We start from the raw sequence: 16,177 nt of genomic DNA on the forward strand, positions 1-16,177 counted from the left end.
CAGCTAAACCAGATACCAGAAGGAAACTATGGGGATAGTCTCCCAACAGAAGGAAAACTAATTTCTCAGTTCTCCCAACCAGACCAAAGAAGCGTCCTTCTTATGGCGTGTTCTACATGATAACAGCAGCGTCCTGCCCATGTGTTTGAACACCTTATTACAGTTACCAGTGCATGCAAGTTAAAACCAAAATAAATACAGAATAAATACCTTTGATCATGGGAATTTTATCCACCCCTGCGAGAAGCCAACGAAGACAGGAGCCCCCCCCTTTACAGGTAAAAGCTTACCTTTAGCGCGCCTGGAGTGGGGTCCTGACCTTTGATGGATTTCACAGCCGAGGGATAGAAGTCCCATCTGAGGTCGCCAAATTGATGCCCAAAAAAGCAGATAAAAACCTGTTTAGACAGGGTTTTATGTCTAAAGCAGCAAGGTATTTATTTATTGACAGCCGGGCAGCCTGCCACCTAGTGCTGGGAAAACAGGCTCCGAGTTGGTTAGGTTAGAATGAGTATTTTATACAGGTTTGGCAATGATTACAACATAAATTACAATATTCATAACAGGTGGAGTTAGGGGCGGAGATTGAGGCGTGGTTTCCATTTTGAGGAATATTTTGGTGGGAGTTCCTGTTTGCCTTCATCCTGGGGGTTGCTTTTTTAATCCTCATCCTCACTTCACCTCGGGGACCTTTCGTTCTTTCTATTGTTTCGTGTTCTGTTCACTGAGGCTTCAAGAAAGCCTTGGCTTGGGGCCTATAACACCTATTGAGATGTCACCTTGGCTCCTCTGGATGAGATTTATGGGCGCTGGGTTCTTTGTTCTATGTATCTGTAAATATTTTAGGTCTGCAGAATTGGTACAGAACAAGATCTCCTTTGAGCAAGGTAGAGAAATGGGGGGGGGAGAACAGTGGGCCCCTGCAGCAAGATGCTTCAATTAACCCTTTTTCCTTCAAATTCACTGAGAACTCTACAGTCAAAAGCATTAAAACTTAGCAGGTTGATGTGGAAATCTTTCAGTGTTTTTTTTCAAGGACCTTGGTGCTGAGGGAGAATTTCTTATTCACCTTTACCTTCTCACATCAGCTTTTCCAGAAGCATGTTTCCTCCAGAACTTCATGCCAGAAACAACTGTGGCTTCATAAGAGTGTTGAAATGCTTAGTGGGACAAAAGCAGAAATCAAATTGAGTGTGGATCAGCAGATCCATAAGCATGAACCTTGCTTAAAATGAGGAATCAAAACTCATTTAAAAAATCACATGGATGTCCAAGAAATGCTGTGATGAACTGCTATTTAAACTGGAGACACAGTCTTGATGACTGGCATGAAAGAGCAGTGATGAACCGAAGACATGCCTGACAAGAGAAAGTGGAAAGTGGAGCTGCAGTAGCCCCAGATGTGTGTGTGGAGGCATGAAGGGCATGCAGGGACAGATCTCCCATTAAGACATCACTGGGTGGTGGAGAAGGATGACATCACTGAGTGATGGGTTGTGACATCACATCCCTCTCTGTTTATATTTGGGCACCAGCAGAGCTTCAAGCCTGGACTTCTGCTGAGTGTACCTGCACATGGGAGCAGCTCCTGATCCTCAGCTCTTCCCCACCTGCTACAGCAAGTAGACGTGGCCACAAAGATGAACTGGAGCTGCCCCATCTGTCACAATGCTCGGAATGATGTGGCTTCTGCTCTGCCTTGCCGTGACCAGTTCTGCCTGGGCTGCATCCTGCGGTGGGCAAAAGCAAATCCATGGTGCCCGCTCTGCAACAGACCTATAGAGATTGTCAGGTTTTCTGAGCGGAGTGAACGGGACTATCTACAGTTCGCCATCACAGCCCTGGAAGAGACAAGAGAGAACAGTAGCCCAGCAGGGAGTGCTCCTTTCCAGCTGGCTGAAAACAGTTCTGATGACTCTGTGGTGTCCCCTCTGTCTTCACCACAGGGGACACTGTCTCCAGCTGAGCAGAGGTCTGCAGGGCCAGAGTTCATGGGTGGCCTCCTGCCTGAGGTCTGGGCAGAACTTTTCCGTAGGCGACAGCAACTGCTGGACCCTGTGCTGCCCTGGCTGCGCCGGAGGCTGGCAGCAGTCTATCAGGACCAGTGGTGGCGAGCAGAGGCTGCAGAGGGCTCCATCCTGCATGGCCTCTGCGTCTGCGGTCCAGATGCAGAGGTCTTGGTCGAGGTGCTGGAACCTCTCCTCAACGGGCACACAGCATCGCTTATCCATGGCACCATTGATGTCATTTCAAGCCAGTGCAGTGAGGAGGCCCAGAGGCTGCTGTGCTTCTATCATGCCAGCACCACCTCCAGCAGCTCCAGCTGCACTAGCTCCTGGAAGGTGACTCTTGCCAGTGGCCCCACAGGTTCTGATGTGGAGGAGGAAGCTGCTACATCAGAGACCAACCTTCAAGGGAGTCCCAGCTGCCCTCCATCCATGTCCATGCGCTCAGAGCAGGACCAGCCCCAGGAGGAGCCAGGGCGGGTGGTGGTGGTGCCTGGTCCATCTGGTCAGGGCTGCAGCCTCTCTGTTCCTGACCAGGGCAGGAACCGCTCACCTGGAAAGCCCCGGCGTGGCCGAAAGAGGAGAGCCTCCAGACTCCAGAATTCCTCCCAGCCTACCAAGAGGCCACCCCGCCAGCGGCACTAGCGGGGCTCCAGGAACTCTTCAGCCAAGAAAAAGGAAATAAATTGCTATTTCCCTGACAAAGTCTCTGGGTGTTGCCTTTTCCCCCTTCTGATTCCTTTCCCTGACCTTCATGCCTCACCATCAGCCAAGGGCCCCCGGGGCCATTTCAGCAGCACCTTCTCACACAGGAAATCTGCTGCAGCTGTGGTGATGGAAGAGCTTCTGAACAAGCATCAAGGTGATGTTTCCTGTGGCATGGTGAGTGAAAGACTGATCAGGCATTTGTGATGAGAAAGGGAAAAAAATCCAATCGTGCCTAACACAATTTCTGCCCAAGGCATTAGTGAAAAACATATAGTTTGATAATGTACAGTCAGAGAAAAGGTGCCACCTGAAGATACAACCAATAGGAGTTCATTTAATCAGTGGGAAGAAAAGTATCTATGCATTAACGTAGAAAGGAGCATTTTAAAAAAAGGTCAGGAAGAAAGGGAAAGGTGCATCAAACTGGGGAGAGGAGAAAGAGATAATACTGGAAACACTGCCCGTATGGACAGTTGATCTTGCAGGTGTGTGTCAAAAAACTGAATAAACAACAAAACTGAAATGAACCAGCGAACCAAAAAAACCCCAAACCCAGCACCCTCCACAATGCCATTTACTCTAAATGGGAGAAAGATGAATTTAATGGGTGGACTTTTCAGTGGATGAGGAATTGGTTGGACAGGCACAGCCAGAGGGCAGTGGTCAGTGTCTTAGTTTCATGACGAATATCAGTGACAGGTGATGTCCCTTAGGGGTCCATCCTGGGACCAGTGCTGTTTAACACTTTCATCAAGGACATAATGGGATCGAGCGCACCCTCAGCAAATTTGCAGGTGACAACAAGCTGAGCAGTTGACATATCTGAGAAACAGGATGCCGTTTGTCCAGAGGGACCCGGACAAGCTCAAGAAGGTGCCCATGGGAACTTTATCATGTTCAACAAAGTTTTGATTGCAGTCCAGAAAGCCAACTGTGTCCTGGGCTGCATCCCCAGCATTGTGGGCAGCAGGACGATGGGGGTGATTCTGCCCCCTGTGCTCTGGTGAGACCCCACCTGGGACACTGCATCCAGCTCTGGGACCCCGAGCACAGGAAGATCATTGATCTGTTGGAGCCCCTGGTGCTGTGTTACAGGCGGGTTTAGAAGCGTTGCTTAACACAGAGACACCCAAAGGGACCAAAAGCAATTCCATTGGTGCCCCTGAAACTCCAAGCCCAAAAATCTCAGCAGGCACAGATGGAAGACAATTGCACGCTTCCTATTTCCTGTATTGACCCACTTCTGACACGTACAGCCTTGACAGAGAATGACAAGGGACAGCTCCCTCCCTGCCACACACCCAAGCAGCAGAGGGAACCCTCTGACTCTGGGACTCAGAGCACTATCAGCACCTGGTCCTGAAGTCACCAGTTTTGCTGTCATGGGAGCCAAGCACAAAATCCTTGCTGACTTCAGTGGGAGCAGCAGCAGTGCCTGTGTCTGATCCCCAGGTCTTTGGCTGGGCTGGGCAAATGAGACAGGCAGCACACAGCACCTAAAGGACTGGCCTTTAGAGAGAACCAGCTACCACTGTTCCCTGTTTCCCATATGTGGTAGTGTCACACCAACCTGAGGCACTTGGCAGCCCTCAATGCCAGCCCGGAGTTCAGATGATGGGCCACGGGATCCTGGAGCTTATGAACAAAACGGAGGGAGAGCCTCCCTGAGCAGACCAAGCTTCCAGTTTGAAAAGGCTGTAGTGAAGAGGCAGCTCAAAGGGCAGAGAAATGATGGTCTCAAGCACTTTAGCTGTGCCATCTCCACAGCAGCCACCGAGCACAGGGACAAAGGGGGCACAAGAGAGAGGGACAAAACCAATCAGGTATAGAGACTGGAAAGAGCGAGAACTGGGAGAGGTAACACACTGCTTGGTTTCTCTCTGCAGGGAAACTCTTCTCTGTTTGAAGGCCCTGAAAGGCAGGAAGGGCAGGGCAGTCAAAGGCAGCAGTTCTGCTCAGCTCCCTCTGTACTTCTCAGAGAATTGAAAACGAGCATTTTTTGAGTGCTGAGCTCGAGGTTGCCCCAGCTGTCCCATCTGTGAGATCCTGGATCTGAATCTCATGGAATTATTGATATGGGTAAGAACCAACTCACTGTGAGCATGTGTGTGCATGCAGGGAAGGGCTGGGCCTAGACCTGCAGGAATGTGGTAAGGCCTGCACATAAGGCTTGTGCTGAGGGCACAGGGCAGAGTCGGAAGGCAAGGCCTGCAGCCCATGCAGAGTACACGGCACAGCTGAAGGCTGGTGCTGAAAGTTGGGCTGTCAGTCAAGGCAGAGCTGCCTACACTGCACCCCTGCAGCCTGTGACAGGCTGTGGCCACAGCACAGCTCACTCTGTCCTGAAAGGCACTGCCCAGGTAACCTGCCTGGGAGGGAAAACTGAACTCTATAAATACTCGAGACTCCATGCAGTCCCTCTCTCTCCTTCCCTCTGGTCTCTCCTGCAGCCTGAACCATGCGAGTCAGTAACCATTTTTTTTCCTCCTCTCTCTCTTCTCTCTTCTCTCTCTCCAGCTGGCACCATGTGAATCATCAAATCATGTGAGTAACCATTTTTTTGTTTCCTCTCTCTCCTTCTCTCTTTCTTCTTTCTTTCTTTACCCCTTTCAATCTGTTTTCTTCTGTTACTCTTTTCCTTCTCTTGTGGGTAAATTAAAACAAATGAACTGTGTTTTACTAGAACTGGTCCACGGACAGCTGCGAAGCCGAGGCAGGCACAGAGGAGACATGTCTGCTGCGCCATGTAGGCATGGCAGTGTGATATCACCTGAGCTCTCTCTGGGCAGCTGCATCAGTTGTGGTGTGTGCAAGGCTTAGAGAGGCCGTGGCTCCCACAGGTCTAAACTGCACAAGTTGTCCCTCCCTCGTGTCCGCCACCGCTCCCATGGTAGAACTCACATCCCCAAAGGACATTCAGCTGCACATGAGCCTGTGGAGCAGCCCTATTCCCTGCCCAGTGTCTGCCCAGAGTGGTGCAGACACTCCCAACCTCTCCCTGGAGCTACAGGACAAGCAGGAGCAGAGCAGGCCTCCTTAGCAGTGGCAGCACCGTTCTGCCCCGTTTTGCCCTTCTCTACTCCTGCGCAGGCTCAGGGTCCCCCCACTCAGTGGATGCCTCCCAGACCCCCCCTCTCTGCTCTGCCAGGGCTGTGCTGAGGCTCAGCACCACGCAAGGCTAGGCCTGCTCTACCCACACCGTGCTCTTGACAGCTGTGCATCAGATGAGCCCTTTCAGAGCATGTACACTGACCTTTCTGCTCTTTTCAGATGAGTAAACCTCTCATGTAGGCCAAGAGACTGCAACTGGGGAGACAAATCCAATGGTCAAGAGCCCAAACACTCTGTATTCAGAGCTGAAAGGCCGTATCTCCACAGGATGTTGTGGTTTGGATTTGATGAAGGAAGGGCACCCTTTCCCAGGTCCAATCCATATCAAAAGCCCCATAAATGGGGCTTTCCATCTTTAAGAAACAACTGACAGTTCAGAAGCAGAGGTAGAGCTTTTCATAGCATGAGAAAGAAGGGAATCTTCCAGCGGAGTTAAGGTTTTAGAGAATTTTTAACTCCTACTCACAACAAACAGCAAACTGCAAATAACAAACAATATCAACAACAAAGCTATCTTGAAGACCTAAAATCTCCTGTCTGCCGTAAGCTGCTGCTGTGCAGTGATCAGAGGTGTCAGGCTGGAGGTCAGCGCAGCCAATGCTACAAACTGATGCTGCTCAAAGGAAAAAGAAGCTTGACTTCCCAAAGCCAGTTCCTTACAGGCTCAAGCAGGAAACTTGAAATTCTCACTGAGTTTCCTCTTCCCTAAAGACCTCAGCTATTTGAGAAATGTGAGGCATTCCTCAGGAAACTCTAAACCCTCCAAGAAATGTTGACCCCAGAAGGATTTTGGGCCCATGTTCTGCAAACCACTGACACAAGTGGCTGAGTGCAGAGGGACCTGAGCTTTGGCTTACAGGGAGAGCACTGTCGACCTTTCCATCGCCTGCCCCTCCCAAGCTGGGCTGGCACCTTCCTTCTCAGCAGGGACAGCCAAAGGCCTGATCTGCAGCTTCCTCTCTGGCACAACAACTTGGCATGTTTTTTCTCTGGGCCAGTTGCAGTAGGGCAAGGGGAGATGGGTTTCCACAAAAAGAGGGCAGATTCAGATTAGGTTGTAGGAAGAAAGTTCTTACAAAGAGAGTGGGGAAACACTGGCCCAGGTTGCCCAGAGAGCTGGTAGCTGACCTATCCCTGGGAGCATTGCAGGTCAGGTAGGACAGGGCTCTGAGCAACCTGATCTACTTGGCCACGTCCCTGCTCACTGCGGGGCTCCTGACCTAGGTCACCTTGAAAGGTGCCTTCCAAGCCAAACCAGCCTACAATTCTAGGGATGTTTCATTTCAAAAGCACCAAGTCTGGGGAGTAATAGGAGGGAGGCCCATCTGATGCCTCGGACTTCAGCCTCAGATGAGAAAGCCCTGGTATTTGCACCCTGCAGCCGCTTGACATTTTATCTCCAGAAGTTCCTTGGCAGACCATCGCCTGTCCTTGTCTGTCTTCAGGCAGCAGTTCAGAGAGTCTCTCAAGCAAACCGACTGTTGCCTAGGGTTCTGCAGCTTCAGAGTCTTTCCAGTGCTTATCAGCTCTTGAGCCGGAGGAAAAGGACACCCCAAGCTCTACCTGGTTCCTTTCTATGTACAACAGTTTTAGAAACCTTGTGGAGTTGGAGAGATCTTCCTGGTCCTGCAGCAAAGGGATACAGCACTGAGCTCAATCACAGACATTGGATGCCAGTCCCATTCACCTGACTGCAAAACAGGAATGCTGGGGCAAATGGAGCTCTTTCACTTTTCGTATGCTGTGGGGCTTCTTAAATTCAAACTGGGGACATCCAACCTGCTTTTCAAAGGTAATTATTGCATTGGTGAAGTTGCCCTGCAAACTGCCTGGCCTTCAGAGACAGAGCTCAGAGCTCAAAAAGCAGAACAGAAATGTCCAGCGCTGTTGAAGGCCGGGATGGCACGGCTGTCTGCATGGCACTTCTGTTCCGAGCTTCTCCCACAAATGGAACCAAAGCTACAGTGGATGCTGATGTGCTCCAGTTTGAGCAGGGAAGCTTGGTGGAACTTGTTCAAGATGACGGCACTGCAATTTTTCTCTCCTGGCAGACACAGTGTGGGGCAGATGAGAAAGACACTGGTGTCTGAGAGGAGTTGCACCTTACTGTGACAGAGGTTTCCATCCAGTAAGGAGGATGTCCTTCCACCATCTCTATGCCCATGATGCCAAGGGACCAGATATCCACTTTGGGGCCGTGTGGTTTGCAGGTGAAAACTGAGGCCATCCAGTTAGTAGTCCTGACCCCTGAGCTCCATTTACTCTGCCCAGGGGTCAGCTGAGTACAGAGACCAAGGATTAGCAGGGGAAAGAAAACAACACTCTTAAAGCCAGCTTCAGGTAGGCAATCAAACAGAAGAATTCCCCACTGTAAGACTGTCAGACAGTGCCCTGTGGAATCAAGCTGGAAAAATGGCCATGCTCTGTTTCCTCAGGCCTGCAGGCAAGGAAGTACCAAATTGGCCACTTGTGGCAAGGCACAAGGAGAAAGCCAAATCTACAACTTTGTGGGTGAAAAGGCAAGAAGGCTTTACTGAAGCCTGTTCCGGAGCCATCAACTGTTTCCCTAGCCCTGCCTGGTCCAGGCAGCCTTTTTGATGGTGTTCTCCCACAGAGCACACAATTGATCATAAGCCTTTGTTTAGTTTGCTTTTAAAATGAAGAGAGTGATGTCAAGTTTGCTGCAGAAGTTTTCTCTGGTGAACACTACAGTAATTTGCAATTCAGTTTGAGAACTGGACCATTGCTTGAAAAACTCCTATAAAGATTTGTGGCACTTAACCAAATCCTACTACGACTGTGCTAAGATTTCAGTAAATGGATTAGTTAGATGTGAAAGTACTTGCAAGCATGGACCCTACTGCTGTCAGGATCACCTGTCAGCAGGAAAATACCATATCTAAAGAATTACATTCCCATCTGAAGGGAATGCCAAATATTTTGTTTGTTTGTTTGTTTGTTTAATGATGTGCAGTGCAACCTGAAGACCAATTAGAGTTCATTTAATCAGGGTGGGGAAAAAGACCTATGTGTTAATGTAAAAACAAGTGTAACAAAGGTCAATATCACTGCAGAGATGAGTTTTGGAGTATGTTTGAGGGTCAGCCAGAACACACACAGAAGGTGACCTCTGACATGCCATGTTGGTGGGAGTGCCCCAGGGCTGGATGTCCCATTGTGATGTCACCAGGTACTGTCACCTGGCAGTGGACTGTGATGTCACCAGGGGTAGAATGTGACTTCACACCCATCACTGCTTTAGTTTAGGTACAGGCAGAACCTGATTCCATCTGCTGGGGTCTGAACTTCTGCCAAGCATGTCTGCAAGATCTGCAGGGCTGAGAGAGGCTTCTCCTGGTGCCAGGGGTTGTGCTGGGGCCTGCCATCATCAGCTCCCAGTGCCAGTCGCAGAGCCATTGCCAGTGTTTCTCCAGCCCTGCAGGGGCTCCCTGGGACAGCAAGGGACCATGTTTTCTCCATTTTGTTGCAGTGTGTGAAAGCCTTCAGTAGTGTCAGCCATGGGGAGCAGCTTCTCAGGACTCCTTGAATTGCCAAGGAGAACAGGCAGGGCCACGGGGACAGAGTGGAGCTGTCCCATCTGCCATGACGAGCAAGAGGGTGTCTCTTACGTGATACCCTGTGGCCACAAATTCTGCATGGGCTGCATCCTGCGCTGGGCCGAGAAGAAACCAGAGTGTCCACTGTGCAGAAGACTGATAGAGTCTGTCAGGTTTTCTCTGCAGGAACAAAAGTATCTGGAGTGTGTCATCACACTCCCTGGGGAATCACCAGAGGGCAGCAGCCAAGCAGAAGGAGCTCTTGGCCTCCTGGATGGAAACAGCTGCCATCGCCCTGCAGGGTCCCCTCCATCTTCTCCACAGTGGACACTCTCCCCAGCTGAGCAGGGGGCTGCAGGGACTGAGGCTGTGGGTGGCCTCCTGCCCAAGGTCTGGGCACAACTTTTCAAAAAAAAAGAGCACCTCCTTGACCCTGTGCTGCCCGGGCTGCGCCAGAGGCTGGGGGCAATATTTGGGTCCCGATGGTGGCTGGCAGTGAGAGCAGAGAACAGCATCTTGTACACCCTGTGCCTCTGGGGTCCAGATAAGGAGGTCATGCTCCAGAAGCTGCAGCCTCTCCTTGAGCAATGCACTGAACAGCTGGTTGATGGCGTCCTCAGCATCATTGAGGGCCAATGCAGCAAGGAGGCCCAGAGGCTGCTGCACTCCCATGCTGCTGAGGAGGAGGACTACAGCCCTGAGGCCAGTTCCTACTCCACCAGCTCCCAAGGAGGGACTTGCACTGGGCACCCAACCCCTGCCAGCAGCCCTGCAGGCTCTGACACGGAGGACCAGCTTAGCACGACAGAAGCTGCCCTCTGTGCCCTCCACATCATCCACCCATCCGTGCCCATCCCAACAGAGCAGGTGCAGCCCCAGAAGGAGCAGGGGGAGGCAGTGGGGGAAAGTTCCTCTTCCCAGGACAGCAGCTGCAATCCTGCTGCTTCTTGTCAGGAATGGGAACACTCACCCAGCAGGCCCCGGCACCTCTCAGAAAGTAAGGCCTCCAGTCCCCAGGACTCTCCATGGAGTACAGACAGGTCCACAGAGACAGAGTGGAGCTGCCCCATCTGCCATGATGGTCACGAGGATGCCGCTTATGCGATGCCCTGTGGCCACCAGTTCTGCTTGGGCTGTATCATGCATTGGACAGACAGGAAACCAGTGTGCCCAGTCTGCAGCAGAACAATACTGATTGTCAGGTTTTCTGTGCGTGAAGAAGATGACTATCTACAGTGTCTTGTCACACCCTCCAGAGAATTGCCAGAGGTCCCCAGCCAGGCGGGAAAAGCTCCCAGCCCCACGGCCGAAAACAGCCCCCATGGCCCTGTGCCATTCCCACTATCTTCTCCAAATGGGACACTGTCCCCAGCTCAGCAGAGGGCTGTACGGCCAGAGGCTGTGAGTGGCCTCCTGCCTGAGGTCTGGGCAGAACTCTTCCAAGAACAAAAGCATCTTCTGGACCCTGTGCTGCCCTGGCTGTGTCAAAGACTGGAAGCAATATATGGGTCCCAATGGTGGCTGGTAAAGAATGCAGAAGGCTGCATCCTGCAGGTCCTGTGCCTCTGTGGTCTGGATGGGAAGGTTTTGCTCCAGAGGCTACAGCCTGTCCTTGAAGGATATACAGCACCGCTGGTTTATGGCCTTGTCAGTGTCATCATGTACAGGTGCAGCACAGAGGCCCAGAGACTACTGAGATCCCACACTGGTAGGGAAAAGGGCAAGAACCCTGCAGCCAGCTCCCCCAGCTCCTGGGGGGACAATCCTTCCTCCTCTACGGCTCCTGCAAGCAGCCTTGCTGGCTCTGATATGAAGAACCAACCCAGCACTTCACAAGCCACCTTCTGCAGCAATACTGGCGGTCCCCTCTCTGCGTCCTTGTGTGCAGAGCAAGTGCAGCCATATGAGGAGCTGGGGGAGGCAGAGGCAGCAGGTTCTTCTGCCCAGGGCAGCAACTGCAGAGCCTCTGCTTCCAGCCAAGGCAGGGTCTGCTCACACAGGAGGCCCCAGCACCCCAGGAAAAGAAGGGCCCTTGTCCACCAGGACTCCTATAGCCACGCAAGAAGCTGCTCTGGCAGCAGCACTAGCAGGACTCCAGCAAGTATTTATTCAAGAGAAAGGAAATAAATTGCTATTTCCCTGAAACAGTCACTGGTGCTGCTTTCTCCCCCTTATCTTGGGGCCTGTCCCTGACCTCATGACCCTCCACAGTCCAAGGCTCTGTGGAGCCCCAGGGCCCTGTCGGCAATACCTCCTCCTGCAGGAAATCCTGGTGCAGCCACGACAAGGGAAGAGGTTCTGAATAAAAAAGGAGCAGTGCATTTTACAAAGGAGAATGTGACAAACAAAGGCTGATGGTGGCTGTGTACAGATGGAATTAACACGCTGCTCCCTGCAGTGCCTTCCTCTGTGGCCAAGGGAACACAAGGGACAGCTCCTGCCCCAGCCAGTCATGACAGGCCATGTCATTGAAAGGACAATGGCCCTTCCAGGGTACAGGGGCTTCAGAGCACAGCTTCTCTAAATCCAAACACCACTTTGTAGGGATAACCAGAGCACTGTGGCTGGTCACAGCACTCAGAGGAGATTAGCTCTGGCAAAAGAAAATGTGGCTTTGATGCTCCTTGAAGAGCTACACTTGCATGAAGAAATGTGCTACATGGAAGATACTCCTTATTTGAGCCCTTGGCTGACCCTCGAAGTCAGGAAGTATCTGGCTTATGGACTGATTACTCCCTCCCTCCTTCCTTTACTCTCTCTCTTTTCCACTTTCTCTTCCCACTCTCTTTCCTCTCTTTCTCACTGAAGAGAACAATTGATGGGACAGCATATTCCACGTGGGGATGGATCCTGATCTTCCCAGAGCAGTGAGAAGGTTGTCTTCAGCTGTTCCAGTGCCTAACCACCCTCTGGGTGAAGAACCTTTTCCTAGCACCCAACCTAAACCTTCCCTGATACAGCTTCATGCTGTTCCCTAAGATCATGTCACTGGTCACCAGAGAGGAGAGATCAGTGCCTACCAGTCTGCTCAGGGTTTTTTGCCCACTGCCACACAGGAATGGGGTCCTGGCCTTTATGTGAGCCCTAGGCATTCCTTATCAAAGAAAAGGTAAATGCTTGATGCTTTGAGGGAGATATTACACATAGATTTCTAAGAGAAGAAAACAGTGCAGATGAGATTTCCATTCAATGCTAAACTTGTCAAATGTTTCACTCTAAGCTACTTCTAAAAAAATACTCGGTTGAAGAGGTACATCTGTGGTTTTCCTTTAATGGAAAAATAAATTGGAGGCCTCTGACAAATCCTGCTCTCTGTGTCCAAGTTAGTCTCTCTCCATACTTTTGGGAGAGTCTTAATCCCAAGTTCATGCAGAAAAAAATAGTGTCAAAATACTGCAAAATATTCCTAAGGGTAAGTTTAAGCTTGTGCAGTTTAAACTACACTGAATTGTCATGCAAGTTTAACAGTTTTTAAGCGTTTATCAAAAATAGCTCATTCATGAGATACCAAAGTTTTTGTCCCTTTTTTACATTTGAATAAATGCTTTCTTAGAGTGTAGAAAAAAAGTACGTTGGTCTGCATTGGTGTGAAATCTATAATCAAAGGATAAAAATTTTTAGAAGCCTTTAATATCTAGTGAAGGCAAAAATGAGGGGATTCATCATATTTATGATCTGTATATATTAACTACAACTGCGTATCTCTTTTCTGGATTCATTCTTCAGCATCTTATGAGTAGCTATCATTAAAAAACATCTTGGTGCTTTTCACTGAACAGAATATATATATTAATTATGGTTTGGCAGGTTTTTCACTCCTGTTTTGGTGTTTTGGCCCCCCCTTATGGTATCAAGAGAATTGTCTTGTTGCAAAATCTCTTTTCAAGCTGCTTTTTACAGCCAGAGTGTCTTTAGATGGAGCTATTGCCTTACCATGCTACATTAGCAAACCCAGTGAATGTACCTCTTGCACTTAGTTGTGGGGTAGTTGTTTGTTGTTGGGTTTGTTTGTTTGTTTGTTTTTTAATCAGTTAGCATAATGATACATTTTTGTAACACAAAATGTTAATTTGCCTAACTAAAAACCCACACGTGGTATACATGTATAGTGGTACCTAAATATACTTTTAGTCATGTAGCCAAGATTCAAGCTGTCCTGTTGGATTTGTGTTGGGAGGAACAGATTAAAAATTGAAAGGCTGTTGAGGAGGACTGTAAATCACTCAAGCAACCTTGCAGTGGGAATAACTCTTGATAAGCCTCTGTGAGCAGCAGGCCAGTGATCCTCCTGCAGGGGTCATCTCCGCTTGTGTGCTTCTGCTGCTTTGGGGATCCCCTGGTTAGAAAGTCAATGCCAATAAATTTATTCTTCTTGTTCTAACTGAGAGTTTGTGGTTGTTCTGGGTGCCTGCCTGTGTTGACTGAGACAGTTAGAAACAACAGCAAGAACATTTTCAAAACTAAAGTAACTTAAAGAATGAAATAGGTATCTGTCCCACAAGAAATGAGACATATGTGATGCTTAATAAACACATGAATCAGGGTCCTCACATTGTAGCATTCAAAATCCTTCTCTCTCTCTCTCTTTTTTTTTTTTTTTTTTTTTTTTTTTTTTTTTTTTTTTTTTTTTTTTTTTTTTTTTTTTTTTTTTTTTTTTTTTTTTTTTTTTTTTTTTTTTTTTTTTTTTTTTTTTTTTTTTTTTTTTTTTTTTTTTTTTTTTTTTTTTTTTTTTTTTTTTTTTTTTTTTTTTTTAACTTCATGGATTTCAAGTATTTGTGTATGTTTAATTCCTTCATGTTGTTATTTTGTCATTCAGTCCCATAAAGTCCTGGCACAATTTGTCTGACAGACCACATTCGTACTAGCCTGTCTAACTTAGAATCATCAGCAAGGTTGCTCGTCTCTTTCTTCTCACGGTTACCCTTTCTTTTCCACAGGATTACATTTAGGAATGCACTAGATTGGCCAGGTCCTAGCACTGATCTCTGCAGAACTATAGTGGCAACTTTCCTCCATTGCAGGAGTTAACCATTAACTCATATTCCCCTCTCCCATTTCCTATCTGTTAATTATTTATAGGACTTTGCTCTTAAGTCGTTCTTTTAGGCTTAAGACTCCTTTTAAGGCTTAAGGGTTTTTTAAAAAGCTTTTAGGAGACTTGGTGAGAAGCCTTTTGGAAATCCCGCAGAGTGTATTAACTAGATCCTCATTCCTTACCGATTCCTTTAAATTGTTATCAACATACTCTAAAGGCTTTGAAGCTTTTCCCAGCTAAAATAAACAAATCCAAAGTTTGCAGTGCATTTAAAAAATTGTGTAAGATGAGGCAATCCATTAGAGGTGATTACTGTGTATGGTATGTAATCCACAAAACACTGTTCAGACATCTTGGGCCCCCTTTGCTGTTTTAATTACTTGTAGTAAAAAGCTTTATGCCTTAAATAAGGCTTTACTATCTGGATTAACTAATTTTTCAGGACATGTAATAGTAACTGTGTAATAAATACATAGCTGAGGCATAGTAGGGATTTGTTATTTTTTGGAGGCAGTCTGTAAATTTGGATAAGTAAATAAAAAATGCAAATGTAACAAACATTTCAAATATATATAAACTCAGTATCCAAAATAATGCAAACATAAACAGGACCACTTAACTAAACGTACAATTTATTTATTTTCCAGTGTCTTTAGTTCCATGTGCATTGCAATCTGCCCAATCTGATACTGGTGATTGTTTTTCTCGGATCAGATTTATTTTATCCAAGATGTTGGGAAGCCAATAATAAAGATATTTTGGAAGGTAAACTTAACATTTACTTTCTTTAAGAACATCTTGGTTTTTATTAAATTAGGGAAAATAATACAGGAACATCTTTAGTGTACAAGTGTAATATGACGTCTTCGCTCACTTGTAGCCTTATTATTTTATAGTTTGGCTCTTAAAACTTTTTTCAGTTCTAATCTACATAGAATTACAACGTTTTAACTATGATCTTGTTTTTTAACCCTTGTATAGCTTTCTCTTCCATTGAGACCTAGGCATTGTCTGACCTAGGCATAGGTCTGTTTGTTCAGTGTGTGATCTGGATAAAATCTTTGGTTTTCAGAAACTAAAATATTTAAGTGAGAGTGAAATTGTCAGCCAAGGTCAACCCACCACACTAGTCTGTGCAAAAATGTTTATAAACTTACAAATAACTGTAGAGTTCCTTATGCCATAAATTTTGTCTGAAGCATACATTTAAATACTGTTAAATCTTTTGTATCTGCATTAATAAGTTGGGGGTATACCCTTTCAAGCTTTATCTGAGAGGAACTTTCATATATTCTGTGCATTCTCATTGGGTTTTCATGTACTGTTGAGCTCTGGGCACAAGTACCTGTAACTGGAAGATATGCACAGATCTACAAAACATAATACTGATGGTAGTTATGTAAGAAAAGAATGTGTAAGTCTTGAATTAATGGTGTTGAATAGAGGTTAACACTGGCAGAAATTTTGAAATCTGTTTAGCATCAGTGAAGGGGGAGACTTGTGTGATGTGAGGACAGCCTTTTGTATTTGTTTTGTTTTTTTCCCATGGTAATTTCCCATTACTATGCTAACGCTATTGCTACAGGTTAAAGTTTGAAACATTTACTTACAAAGATCCCGGAGTGGCAGACTTAACTGCTGCTTACCCTGCTGATATGAATACTATGGGTATGATTGTACTGATGAAAAAAAGCAAAAGGAATGCCAGTGGATAGGAAGGATGCCCTCTTACTTTCAGCCAATGGAGTGGAAACTAACAT

At 47.5% G+C, this 16,177-nt stretch overlaps 2 protein-coding genes across 2 annotated transcripts in view; both read left to right on the top strand.

The window, feature by feature from the left end:
- Nucleotides 1-2,707, top strand: part of LOC114056936 (E3 ubiquitin-protein ligase Topors-like) — a 2,952-nt gene extending 245 nt beyond the window's left edge. The window contains exon 2 of the mRNA XM_027882601.1: nt 1,600-2,707. Within this exon, the coding sequence (XP_027738402.1) occupies nt 1,600-2,651 (1,052 nt within the window). The 3' untranslated portion in view covers nt 2,652-2,707. The remainder of the gene's footprint in view (nt 1-1,599) is intronic.
- A 6,403-nt stretch (nt 2,708-9,110) lies between these two features.
- On the top strand, nt 9,111-11,527 carry LOC114056958. The gene has a single exon (XM_027882642.1). The coding sequence runs from the start codon at nt 9,344-9,346 to the stop codon at nt 11,507-11,509; it is 2,166 nt and encodes a 721-aa protein (XP_027738443.1). The 5' UTR covers nt 9,111-9,343; the 3' UTR covers nt 11,510-11,527.
- The last annotated feature ends 4,650 nt before the right edge of the window (nt 11,528-16,177 follow it).

The sequence above is a fragment of the Empidonax traillii genome, unplaced genomic scaffold (genome assembly GCF_003031625.1).
Source record: "Empidonax traillii isolate 1590-97213 ecotype Southwest subspecies unplaced genomic scaffold, ASM303162v1 scaffold108:size1079785, whole genome shotgun sequence".
NCBI classification, from domain to species: Eukaryota; Metazoa; Chordata; class Aves; order Passeriformes; family Tyrannidae; genus Empidonax; species Empidonax traillii.

Excerpts from the sequence above, each read along its gene's own strand:
- LOC114056958 (XM_027882642.1), top strand. The coding sequence starts at position 9,344 with ATGGGGAGCAGCTTCTCAGGACTCCTTGAATTGCCAAGGAGAACAGGC.